Below are 13,999 nucleotides of genomic sequence, written 5' to 3'. Positions count from 1 at the left end.
GTTTTTTCACTGAGGTCGCTTTTTTCAGTACTATGGTGGGTTCCTGGGCAGTTGGCTAAGTGTCACACCAGGTTGGTTTACAATTGCAAAACAATAAAAACTTAAAAGATAAAGTTAAGGATTTGCACAGCAAGATGATTGTAAAGATTGTAAATTAGATGTAAACACTAATTAGGTTACAGCATTTAATCACATTGGTGTCGTCCTTTAAAACCTGTTTTTCAGCTCACATTTGAGCTCCTTTATCCCCGCCACAGAGCGGCCCTCATGCCTGTGTTGATGTATTAGAGCGAATTTACTTGAAACTGTTTTTCTGTTCATTAACGTCATGATTCATGTTGAGTCAATGGATTGAGCGCCCCCGGTCCTGCTAATGTCCCTGGTAATGACATTTTAGGAGAAATGTTTTTCTATGTTCTGACATAGAAGTAAATGGGGGGAAATGTGTTTGATGATGATGTTAGCTGCAAAAGTGTTGACAAATGTTCAGCATAAATTAAATACTAGTTTTTCATTTGTGTGCTTTGGTTCTTGGAATAAACGTACTTTGTTTCAAGAAACGACTGAATAATGGTTTTTAAGATGCTCGGGGTGTTTTTTGTTTATTTTAAAATGTTCGCTTTTTTTTTACCTTTCGTATGTGAATTGAATGTTAATATTCTTATTTTATACTATTATATTATGTGTGCTTACAAGCTCAAAGTGGCAATGATGGTTTGTTGATGTTTGGGATTAGAATATGTGAAAGCCAATTGCAAAACCATTTAATTAAGTGTATTTCTCTTATTATTTATATGCCGATACACAAGGAAATTGTTTTATTTTGTGTTCTTTTTTAACTTAGAAAAGAGGATCAATTGATTAATCCAGCTTCCCTTTGAAGGATGTGTTTGCAGAGTTGATTTTTCATTGTAAGATTTGTTTTAATCCCTCTGCAGGCCTGCGTCTGACCTACACTTCCTCTTAAATGTAATTTCCTGGTTGAAGATTGTTCTGTCGATTCCTTTTAAATCTGTATCAGAGGGATTTTATTGCCTTTTTTTTTTGCACCTGTCAGTTGTCTACAATCCTCTGTGATTAAACTGTCCTTGTTTTCAATGTGAATCAATTTCCCAAATGAAGAATTGAATCCACAACATGTTATCATCTTTTATTGTGTTTTATTATCTTCATAAAGCGTCTCATAGCTCCGGAGTGTTAGATATTAACGCGGCCCTGTTTGATTAATTAGATGAGATTAGTCTTTGATTAAAAAGATTTTGATAGCATTTTAATAGGCTTGGATTCAGCGGGATTACAGAGTGCGCCGCCTCAGGCATAATACCATAACTCACTGCTCCTGGATGGATGCGGTGCCACTCAAAACTCTGCGTGTTACTGTTCTCTCCCAGTATCCTCTTTAGGTGTGTCTGCATGCTTCTCTGTGACCATGCTTTTGTTTTTTAATTTTTAACTCACAATAGTCTCCCTATCTTGTACATTTCTCTCCTCTATGCATCAGTGTGCTGAGTTAGGTGCAGGTCCCAGTGGAGGCATGTAGAATCAAAGCATAAAGGAAGGTGCTGCAAGTCAGAAACTCCCACCTCAGACATTTCCTTTTAAAACAGATCCAATATTTTTACCATTTTATAAACTTTGCAACTGTTTTTGTGGATGGCTGCTGTCTTTTCCTGACATGTTTTTTCTCTTTTAGATGTTTACCTCCTTTAATATGTCAAAAAAGTTGACTGATGTCCAGGTTAAGCAAATTTGAACCCTGTGTGCAACATTGTATTTGTATATTTCATAGAGATGTGCCTGTTTGTGTTTGATCAAAAAAGTAATACGTTTCTTTTGAAAATGTATAAATGTATATAAATTGTCATCATTTTTCTTTGTGCAGCATGAATTGTCACCTACAACAAAAGCTTCCAGCGCCTCTCCATAAGTTTTCATTTTCCTCTTTCAATAATGGCCGCTCTCGTGTTCCTCCAAACAGCTGTGTCTTTCTCCCCTTATGCCCGTCTCGCAGGAGGGTCCCTACGTGATGCTGAAGAAGAACTGGGAGCTTTACGAAGGCAACGACCAGTACGAGGGATACTGCGTGGACTTGGCCTCGGAGATCGCCAAACACATCGGAATCAAATACAAGATCTCCATCGTGCCGGATGGGAAATACGGAGCCAGAGACCCAGAGACGAAGATATGGAACGGCATGGTTGGAGAACTCGTGTACGGGGTGAGTTCGGATGAAGGTTTGAAGACTTTATTGATGATTTAATTTCAGGTTATCTATAGTTGCCTGACACGCTTCACAGGTTTAATCATGTAACGTAGCTATGGGGCCTCACATGCAAGAGTGGACACACAGGCAGACTCCCAAACATGTGTAAGGAGTTAATACAGAATCAATAACTGAATTGATGTGACAAGTAGGAACGACCCCGCTGCCACCAGGTCGGATTCTGACCAAGTGATTTACAGAATGCCGACAGAAGGAAACTTTACTTAACATTTTCCTGGCAAAGTTTCCCAGTGAGTGGTATGTTAGCCTGTTTAGAGGAAGCAGGAAGACATTTTTCTTAAGAAAATACGCACACACACACACACACACACACACACACACACACACACACACATGTACCTGATCATCAAAAGGATAAGACGTACCATTTTTTCCACAGGGGCAAGGAAAGTTGACACAAAGTGAAAGTTCCTCATAGCAGCTTCATCACACAGTGCCGTAGAAATTGGAGACTTAAAAAAAGTAATCTAAAAAAAATAATCTTTAGGAAAATTGATAAATTAGTCATTACTAATCGAAAAAATAATCGTTCGGTGCAACCCTAAAATGGTAGTAGGCATATGCTTAATCGGTGTTACGATTATGAGGGGGTCCTTGGAAATGTTCTCTCCTGTAAGGGGTCCCTGGCCCCAAAAAGTTTGAGAACCCCTGCACTAGATAATCTAACAACATTTTAAAGCCAAACTTTTCAGCCAAGCTGTTCCCTCGTTATTTTGCATCACACTTCTATAAAGTTCTTTAAGAAGGGTAAAAAAAAAGAGAGAGAGAGATGAAACCTTTTTTGAATTTTTACATAGAGCATGATATTCCCTAATCACCTTCAAACTTGCAGCTTTACTTCCAAACATCTCCGTCTGCCTCCAAGTAAAGAGTCAAAATATGAGATTTAGAAGATTTCATTGACTTAACTGTTCTTATGTGTAAAAAGAACTGTAATTGGCCTGCGATTGATAACAGATCCCTTGACCCTTGACCCTCAGCCCGGCACTCCTTCTGTGAACCATCCAGGACTGTCATTATCATCCTACTATTTTACAGGTGCCAACGTTTCCTTGTAAAAGTGGAAATAAAATAACATAACCTGACAATGTTTTCACCTTTTGATCTTATTCTAACCACTGAAATACACACACATCAGTTCAAATAGCTTGTTCTAAAGTTAAGTTTTAAAGTTACACTTTCATTGTGTTAAATTAGGAAGGCCTGAATACAAACTCTGATATCTCCTCTGTCCTGAGGAAGCAGCTGGACTGTTAAAATATAAATGCTGTCTGCTCTTTGACCACCACAGGGAGACAAATTTAGTTCTTGATCATCTGTTTTTTTATGTTGTGTCATCATGAGCTTGGTGATGATCAGTTTACAATAGGTAATATTTGCTGACAGGACTGGCAGTTGCACTGAACCACATTTGAAGTAAGTTTGAAATGTATTTATTGTATTTATTTCTGTAAAAAAGAAATTGATTTATATCAGGCACGAGGTGTTTGTAGCCCTTTCAGAAGACCACAGACCAAAAAGCTGAGATGATTGGGCCTTGACATTCAGCTGCCTGATTAAAAAAACCTACACTTTATCATTACATGACATTTTATTTAGACATGAATACAAGCTGCCTGCTGCTCCTGTAGACGCATCTCCAGCTGGATCAGCTCTCTCTCTGGCTCTGGCTCCTCTCTTCTAATGGGGATGTGTATGGAGACTCATCTCCAGGCTTGGTGTCAGCTGCAAAGCACACAGTAGGTGTGAGGTGGTTGATGACCTCTGTGGCTATGAGGCTGCAGGCCGACAAGTCGACCTGAGCATCCTCCATTAGGTCCTTTCTGCTCAGGCGGGTCTTCTGCATAGCCTCGTGCAGCTGGGCTTTGATTGGACAGCGCAATTCCTGGCTCAGTTTCAGGACTTGCTTTGGGTCTTCATGGAGTTTTTTTCAGACTTGTTTTTTCTTATACTCCGTAGCCTCCTTCTTCAGCATTATGTAGATGTGCTCTCATGTATGATGTATCTCATCTTCAAAGTCCTGGCTCTTCTGGCTCTGGGGTATGCAGAAGTTCGGAGCTTTAAAAAGCTTCACCAGGAGACTTCTGATGGTGGATTCCTGCACCTTCTAATTCTACATCGCTTCCTGTTCTATCCTGGTCAGGTCACAGCTGATTGGCTGATAAGAAAGACCCTAATAACTATAGTGTTTTTTTAATTGTAAATAATATGAATGACAATAATCTATTGTTTTAAGCTCAATCCGTTGTCCTAGAATCTACAAAATTTGAACTTTACTATATTTAAAAACACCTTTACATCCTCAAAGAGCTTCACACAGGAACAAACAGACACAGGATAAGAACACAAATTGACAACAATATGCACAATTTTGACATCAGTCATTAATTTATGTTTTGAAGTAGCCCAGTACATTCTGTTGTTTAATTAGCTCACCCTGCTCATTTTAAGTAAGTACTTAAATACAAATACTGATTCTCCAGTTCAGGGAGAGGGATGCTTTGACATACATTTTCTGATCAGGCATCTGAAAAATAGTCCATTATTTATTTTTTATTTTTTTTTGTTCATTACAACAAATGTGATCATTATTAATACCATCACACAGTGATTTGGAAATTGGAGACTAAAAATAGAAATAATCTTTAGAATAATCTATACCGCTTATCCTGTTCAGGGTCGCGGGGGAGCTGGAGCCAATCCCAGCTGTCATAGGGCGAGAGGCGGCGTGCACCCTGGACTGATCGCCAGTCAATCACAGGGCTGACACATAGAGACAGACAACCTTTCACGCACACATTCCCACCTACGGGCAATTTCGAGTTACCAATGAACCTAACGAGCATGTCTTTGGACTGTGAGAGGAAGCCTGAGTACCCGGAGAGAACCCACGCATGCACGGGGAGAACATGCAAACTCCACAAAGAGAGGCCCCCTACTTTTCAAACTGGGATTCAAACCAGGAACATTCCAGCTGTGAGGCCACACCGCTAACCGCTGCACCACCGTGCACCGTGCATCTTGACATAATGAGATAATTTAATCCATTATAATGGGAACTCCAGCTCCAGAGTAAATGGATGCATGTTCGCTTAGGGCTTTTGTATTTAGACAATTCACTGCAATGAATACAAGATGTTTTACTGTTTCGTTGAGCCTGCTTTATTTCAAGATGTTGTGTTACACACCCACAGATCTACTCAGATTAACCTGAAATGGTTAGAGTTCAAATCTTCAGAATGAGCTTGACACACATGAATATAACATGTTATAACCTGCTTTATATTGAAAGTACAGACAAATATGTCCACAGAAAATAAGTTTTGAACACCTTTAGAGCCTTAAAATGACTCATACATTGCAATCTTCATGCAGATAATGTAAACTGAAGGCCGTTTACAATGCTTTATATGCACTCCGTTATTGAAACCCCAGCACGGGGCTGCCACGTTTTAGCTGAGAAAAGCTTAAAATAACTCTTCTGGAGTACATAAAGTTTTTTTTCTCGAGCTCTGCATCTCCTTCGTCACCATGTCAGCTTCCTGCAGAGATGCCGGGTCTTGAAGGGTTCACTTATTTCTTACAGAATTTGACAAGCTGGCTAATTATGCTACTCACGCTTCTGCACAGTCTGGGATTTAACTCCGTTGTCTGAATGCAAACTTTTATCAACATGCGGGAGACAATGTCAGTCGTCACTTTGCAGAAGAGTGAATGTGTGGAGACGTTGCTGCAGAACGGCGACAGAATTAATTAGCCTCCAGAACCCGGATAGTGGAAGGTGACGCAGCAGAACGGCTGCACTCACTAATCTGGTTTGATTTGTTCCAAACACTCGCAGTCCTTTCTGATGACTCTTCTGCCACATAGAGAAAACACATTTGTAAGATTTCAGCACTTTAGTCTTCTTCTTTGCTCTGTTTCCTATCTGCATGTCCTTGTGACTTTCTTTTCATGTCTCTTACTTTCATCTTCTGCTTTCTGCCTCCAATTTATGTCTTCTCTCTCTCTGTTGTGAGTTTTTGATACTCCTCTGCCCTCTCCTCCCTTGTTTTCTTTCTGACGTTCTTGTCTTTCTCTATTCTCCCTGCATTAGAACACCCTTCCTCCTGGTAGCAAAGGAGCGCTTGTTATTTTGGATGCAGTAATTGTTGCCTCTTTTTCAGCAAAGACTGCAGACGTTGTTTAGACACGCGCAGCTACTCAGAAACAGATACTCAGTGTGCTGAATGAATGATGTTTTTGACTCGTCTACAGATTCTGCAAGCATGCAAATGTTTGTCAGACCCTGCTGACTGATTTATATTCCGGCAGTGACACTTTCATGCCTACGTATGAATTACTTCTCTGTCTATTCGACTGCTTTTCTGTCTACCCACTCCGTCTCTTTCAACCCTTCTCTTTCCCCTTTTTCTCACCCCCGCTGCATTAATTCCCTTCTGGTGCCTCCCCTATTTTCCTCATTCCCTTCCTGATGTTGCTCCTGATTCAAACTCCACTGATCCTTTACTGTACTCGTCTGCTTTAGCCGGCCTCTTGTGTTTCAATTTTCATATCTCTCCTTCATCTCCATCTCCAAGATTTTCCGCTTGCGCAGCTCCCTGACAGTTCCTGTTCACATTCACTCGGCTTTTTAAGTCACTGTAAATGAACTGCACTAAACTTACACTCACATACTTTTTACCCCACTCTTCTATGCAGAAAGCAGAAATCGCCGTGGCCCCGCTGACCATCACTCTGGTGAGAGAGGAGGTGATCGACTTCTCAAAGCCCTTCATGTCTCTGGGAATCTCCATCATGATCAAAAAGCCACAGAAGTCTAAACCAGGTGTTTTCTCCTTTCTGGACCCGCTGGCCTATGAGATCTGGATGTGCATAGTGTTCGCTTACATCGGAGTCAGTGTTGTGCTCTTCCTGGTGAGTGACAACTCAGCTCTTTAACCACACTGCAGGACGTCTTCAAGCTAGCTCTCTTTTCTTGTTGCAACATTTCTCAACCTGTGGGCTACATGCCCAGTGCGTACATCCTTATTGGACGCTTTTCCTGTTGATCACAAGTCAGTTTGGTTAATTTAAAAGAGCATAGATAGAAGTGAATTGGTTATGTTAGGAGAAAATATCATGGTATGTGTGTAAATAAGTACGAACATACCTACGGTAGGTATGTAACTAATGTAACACTTTTGGCATAACACTATACACAGACTTTAAATAACTAATGTATGTTAAGTAATTAAAAAAGTTAATTTAGGTCTGGTCTCTCATTGATTTGACCAGTCTATGAAAAAGTAACTAAATAACGGATAACTTGATTTGCAGAACAAACGCATTACATTACTTGTTACAGCAAAACTGCAACTGGGAATCTACACAGACGAACGTGCACGATACGTAAGCGCCACAGCAGCATCTATTTTGCAATCTACACCGGCTGCGACTGACTGTGGCGCCAAAAAGTGTGCAGTCTGCCGGAAACAGCAGAAGAAGACAAATTTGCAACCGACTTGTACACTTATTTTTTAATCGTGCATTATTTCTCTATTTATGTAGGATGTAGTATCAAATCATAATGAATTAAAAGGATTGGTACCCAGAAGTTGAGGAAATGCCTGCTCATCTAGCCTATCAATAACTTTAAAAGGAAACTTAAATCGAAGTTGGCCAAAATGAAGACGGATTGCTTGGTTGTGTGCATGTGTTTACATAGCAGTCAATGGCTTTCTACGCTTCACCGACATGCTGCAGCGGGGAAAAATAGACTCAACGCGCAAAATATACGGAGCAGCAGAAGAGTACTCGCGTATTACGCCTGCCTCTCGTGCAGCATATGTTGCTGGTGGAGATTGCAGCATTGAATAACATTGGAGCTGTTCTGTCCTGGCACTCACGTGTGAAAAATACGCTTCAAATATGTTACCTGTGTAGATTACCCGTAACGGATTACTTTGTAACACGACTTCAACACCACATCAAAACACTAAAGCTAGAGGACAGTGTCAAGAAATGACCCAAGAGGGGCATCTAGAGGGTCCTCAGCATGTCCCTGCATATGTAAGGAAACATTTCTGTCTTCAAAATAATCACAAGGAATTGATCTATGACTTTTCCGTCTCAGGTGAGTCGCTTCAGCCCGTATGAGTGGCATGCAGAGGAGCCAGAGGAGGGCACAACCGAGCTGGGCCCCACCGACCAACCTCCCAACGAGTTCGGCATCTTCAACTCCCTCTGGTTCTCGCTGGGAGCCTTCATGCAACAGGGCTGCGACATCTCGCCACGGTAAGCGAGGGAATTGCTGTGTGTTTGTGAGACAAACAGAGTGCATCTGACTGAGGTAGTAAGAGATAGTATTTGAGTCTGTAACAGGATGTGTGTGTCGGCTTGGATGGCGCGTGTGTCAGTCTGAATGCCGGTAATGTTAAAGTGCTTTAGTATTTGTCTGTGGTGATTCAGACTGTTGACAATGTGACTCACCTCTTTTAGCACCTCTCCTGCTTTCACTGAACTGTTCTGCCTCTCCAAGACAATGTGTGACAGAAGCTTGGGATGTGCTCGAAATACACACACACATAGAAACACACAACTGAGAAGAAAACACCTGCACACAGTGGAGCGGTCGTGTCCATATGGAGCGTGCAACGGTGGGAGATTTAGCAGTTTGCTAGATGTGTATGAATCTTTAATGCACCACTGAAGAGGCAGAGTCCAGCAGTATTTTTAGAATATTTATAAGAATATGGCATTTTATTATTGATAACCTGAGAATGCAGTTTAGTGAAATATTCATGGCCATCATCTTCAAGACCTTTAGGGAGCAAATCTAAGGAGAGAGGAAGCAGCAGATAGAAAAGGGTGATAGACGATGAGCTGAAAGACGGTGTGAGCCGTTAAGTAACGCGTGTGCTGGAGTGAATAATAAGAGCTGACTGGAAAGAATAGCATGTTCACTTCTCACTTCAAAGACGAGGAGCAATGCTGTGTGGTTTGTGTTGAGCTGCAGGACAAAAAAGTGCAAAAGTTGCAAGTTCAAATTTACTTTTTACAGTTACAAGATTTTTTTTTGTTTATATGCCTGAAATAAAAATGTCTGTTTTGCCTTCACGTTGCTGTATGCTGCAGGGCTGCATGTGAGAATGCAAACGGCCGAGTCCACTGACCTGGACTTTTAGCAGCCTTTTTCCCAGCCATTCCTCTAGTAAAAAGTCTGTGCAAAGTCAGGGTGGGCCGACGTGTGAACGCAGCAAGTGAAACAAACACCGCAAGATAGTGGGCGATAGGGGTGGGAATCGCAGGGGTACGATACAATCCGCAATACGTGGGCCACGATAACGATAATATCACGATACAGTGATTCTGCAATGATTGATATATTAAAACAATCCTACAATGATACATGACAATATTGACTGAAGAATACAAAATTCCCCTAAAAAGGTAAAGTGCAGGATTAATGTATTTAATCACAGTCAGTCATCACAGTCAATTTCACAGAATTTGACACAAACTGAGATAAAACAATAAACGTGTGTTTTCAGTCTGTAAATTAAAGTCGACCCGAAACGGCATTTCGAGAGTATCTAGCTTCCGTATCCGTATTTCCGAGTGAAACAAGACGTGCAGGCGGGACATATCATTAGAGGGATTTGATTTGATCTTTGAGAAGTGGGCGTAGACAGACGTTCTCCACAGCGCAATCACTAGCTAACTGACCGAGCGTTCTTGGTGCTCTGCGGCTAAATGTTGCAGATTGATTGGTTGAAATTGGTTGGTGCTAACTTACGTAAGCACTCAGGATATTTTTTTTTACAGGAAGAAAAAATGATCGGATTTTGATATAAGAATACGAAGAAATTGATTTTCTGTATTTTTTTTAGCCTATATTGTCAAATAGATGCACAATATTGCCGGGAATGTGATCTAAAAGGATTAAAATGACATTTTTCATTTCACCTCGACTTTAAATTTACAGAACTACAGAACAAATGTAAAAGGAAAGTTTGGATTTGAAAGTGGTCGGGGCATCTCTTGACTTCACCGCTGTCCGGCATTATCCCACTGTCTTCTTCTGCTTTTATCCTGCTGTCAACTTCTTCTTCAGCCAATTTACTTCCATTTATGTTACCCTCATTTATGTCATAAGCGCCACCGCAAGGAGTTGTGACATGGTGAGTCTAAATCGCAGGGAAATCTGTGTCGAGCGCTTTATATTTCTAAATTAAAACATCGATATTTGCCGCCAGCCTATAGATAATTGTATTGCACGAGTCAGGGTGACGATATATTGCCGTATCCATATTTTGTTCCACTCCTAGTGGGGTGAGTTGACGTTGTTCAAGGTGAGCAGAGTTTTGTTGCTCACTTGAGTTGCAGGTGTTAAGTTTTCCACTCTTGTGTTTGAGGAAATGTCCTTGTATGCAAAACTCTTCCTCCTATTGCACGCTCTACCCAGGCACCCTCCTCATGTAAACCAAACCAAACTCTCTATTTCCAGTTGTGATAACGTGTCCGACACAGACAATCTCCAGCTGTGTTGGACATGTGTGAAAGGGCAAGTCCGGAAAATGTCAGGACCTGAATTTCTGGAAATTGTCTGGAGTTCATGTGTGAAAGGGGCTTCAGTGAGAAATGGTCATTGCTGTGACATTTGGTCCTCTTTGTAGGCACTGCTTCAGCATGGTACAACCATAACTACACTCAGTGTATGCTGCAGCTTCCTTAGCTTTTACAGAGCATATAAAGCTGTTGTAATTGCTCTCATAGGTATTGAATGAGTTACTACTAAAGCAAAATAGTTAAGGCCTAAGGTGTCCAGAATACTAATTCTTCAGTCTTATCTTATGTAAAAAAGGGTTGTTCTGTTCTTTAACTCCATAAGTCCCATCTCAGTATGAACAATAATGCAAGCATAGCCTCTAAATCAGAATATCACTGACATACATATACTCTTCACAATATTTTTCCATCGCTGACACTTTCTGTTTGCTTTTAAACTGAGATTTAAACCTCGACTCGCTCAAACATTTCTGCTGCATTCCCATTAGCATTTCACTTTTAGGAAAAGAACAAAAGTTCTACATCGTCCGCCCAAACTTCACTTTCTTCCTCCTCCTCTTTTGCTCCTCTGCCCTTCTCTCTGCGCTCTTTCATCCATCTCTTTCACGCTCTCTCTTTTCTTCTCTCCCCCGCTCCCCGACACCTGTCGTCTCCCACTCCTCCCCTCTTTACTGTGACTGACAGGCCAATTCTAGCCTCAACTCACAAAGTGGAAAACACTCACACCAGCTGCACACACACACACACACACACTGAAATAAACACACACACATGCACTAGTATACGCAGTCACACTAACTTTGCTTACACCCACATGCAGAAAAAACAGTCAGAGCACAGTTTCACAACAAACGAACACACGCATAAACTTCTCCATCATTTGCAGAGCTTGTTATAGACGTGTGGGCATGAGCTCCAGCTGTTATAGCCATAACGTGATACTTAGCACAAAGCCTGTGTTCGTCATATAAATCACCCAGCCCTGTCACCTCTATATAGCAGCACTCCTCTATAGGCCGAGACTACGTCAGTCCTAAATGCCAGATTACACACATTAAAAGAGACGGCTGTCATTTGTGTGCTTTTCTTTTCTTCTCCTTTATTCCCTTTTATTTTTTAATTTATGTATTGGACTTTTCACAAAGGAGAAAAACGTTCTAATGCAAACTTAGGTCTGAGATGTCAGCTTATTCGGTAATCATTTGAAAATGATATCTAATGTATATAGATAGGATGCAGTATGATATGATACGATGCGATATGTTGTGATACGTAAGGAATAATGTATAGTGAGTGGTTTGTTATAGCCGAAAGGAACCCTGATTGGTTGAGCAGGTCTTGTTTCAGCATCTGCTATAGAGAAATAGCAGACCTCAGAATGTCCTAATTAACCAATCAGAATCAAGTATTTAACACAGTCGTGTTATAAAATTTCTTGTAATATAATTTCGATAAGATACAGTACATTACGATACAATAACATGCGATGCGGTACAATACCATGCAATATGGTACGATATCATACCATACCATACCATGCCATGCAATATGATGCGATATGGCATGATACGATACAACACTATGCTATACAGTACGATACGATACCATGCGGGGCGTTATGATATGATACCATGTGATACGTTCTGAAACCATACCATACCATGCTATAAGATACGGTATGATACAACATGATACCATGCGATATGGTATGATACGATATGGTATGATACCGTACCATGCGATATGATACGATACAATATGATACCATGTGATACAATAGAGACAGAATGATACCATATGGTATAATACGATAGGATACCATGTGATACAGTACAATACAATACCATGCAATACGGTACAGTATGATACGATACCATGCAATACGGTACAATACTTTACCATATGATACAACACAATCTTTCTCTGTATGTTAGTCTCAAGAGATCACGTTCACTACTACTGTGTCTAGTTTTGTTGCTCTGTCCGGAGGAAAATAACTGAGCAAATTGATGAAAACATGCTGCATGATTTGCTCTTGGTAGGCAACTCCCTGGTGTGCACATAAGAGAACGCTTCCCTTTATTGTAATATTGAAAGTATTGGGACATTCGAACTATAATGGGGTGGATTACATAAAATGTTTAAGAAGGAGAAGGCGAAGGACTGGATAGGCATCAAACTGGAGATATACAATGTTAGCCACAGTTGATGAGCAAAGTTTAAGGGGCAACTAATTTCCCTTAGGAGATTGTATTGACCAAAAACAAGCGAAAGAAGAGTAAATATTGGACCTAGTTTCACCATGTGGCCGCAAACACGACTCTTAATGAACGATACTATTGTCATGATTGCTGGATGTGTCAATAAGCAGGTCATTAGTAATAAGACAGCTATGTCATCTGAAAAGGTGATGAGTCAATGTTGCGTTCACATCCTGCTTCCGCAGACGCCAAGTGGCTAAAGAAAAAGATAAAGCAGATTTAATCCTTCATGGTGGCGTCAGAGGCAGACTTGAACAAGGTGTTATCCATCTGCATCTAAAGGTAAAAGTGGTTTGCCAAAGTCAGACTGAAAACCTGCTGTCATAGTAACAAGTTGCCGTGAATTGTGTAAAGAAAGGGTGTTGATTTAAAAGTCACAAAAGTTGTCGGCGCAGCCTGCCGATTCCAATGTCGATAAGGTGTGTTACGTAGTTAGCATATTGTTACACGTCATAGTCTTTACAACTACCCATGACTAAAGCTGCCTGAACAGCATCTCTTGTCATTGTTTCTAAATGACAAAAAAACAAACACACAAATTGAGTTCATCTTTGCTAAATTTGAGTCGTGCTGCTTCTCTATTGCTGCTACATATTAGTCACTGATCTCTTTGCAACCACATTACCAACACGCTCGTCTATTTAATCTGTCATGCTCTCCTCACTGTTTTGTTCTGCTTAAGCTGCTATTGCTACGCTGCTCACTGTGAGCATCATCATCATCAATCATCATCATCATGCTGCTTACATATCAGCCTCTCCTCCGCCCCAGCGTTCACCTGTAGCTGGTGCCTGTAGTGAGTCACTCCCTAATCTCTGTGTGTGGGCTGAAGTGTACACTGCTGAGGGCCGTGAGATTTGACTGACGTGCTTAGACGTCATTTACTGTTCCCTGTGTTCACATA

The 13,999-nt window shown here is 40.9% G+C and overlaps 1 protein-coding gene across 2 annotated transcripts in view; it reads left to right on the top strand.

Moving 5' to 3' along the window:
• The window catches only part of gria4a (glutamate receptor, ionotropic, AMPA 4a), a 125,790-nt gene that overhangs the window by 76,132 nt on the left and 35,659 nt on the right, over positions 1–13,999 (top strand). For both annotated transcript variants that reach the window (XM_069669153.1, XM_069669152.1), the window contains exons 11-13: positions 2,012–2,218; positions 6,986–7,201; positions 8,400–8,560. In XM_069669153.1, the coding sequence (XP_069525254.1) occupies positions 2,012–2,218; positions 6,986–7,201; positions 8,400–8,560 (584 nt within the window). The remainder of the gene's footprint in view (positions 1–2,011; positions 2,219–6,985; positions 7,202–8,399; positions 8,561–13,999) is intronic.

The sequence above is a fragment of the Semicossyphus pulcher genome, unplaced genomic scaffold (genome assembly GCF_022749685.1).
Source record: "Semicossyphus pulcher isolate SPU_LCO1_2020_fin unplaced genomic scaffold, fSemPul1.0.p SCAF_19, whole genome shotgun sequence".
Lineage (NCBI taxonomy): Eukaryota > Metazoa > Chordata > Actinopteri > Labriformes > Labridae > Semicossyphus > Semicossyphus pulcher.
The sequence above is the reverse complement of the archived record's forward strand: the minus strand, read 5'-3'. Positions and strand labels throughout refer to the sequence as shown.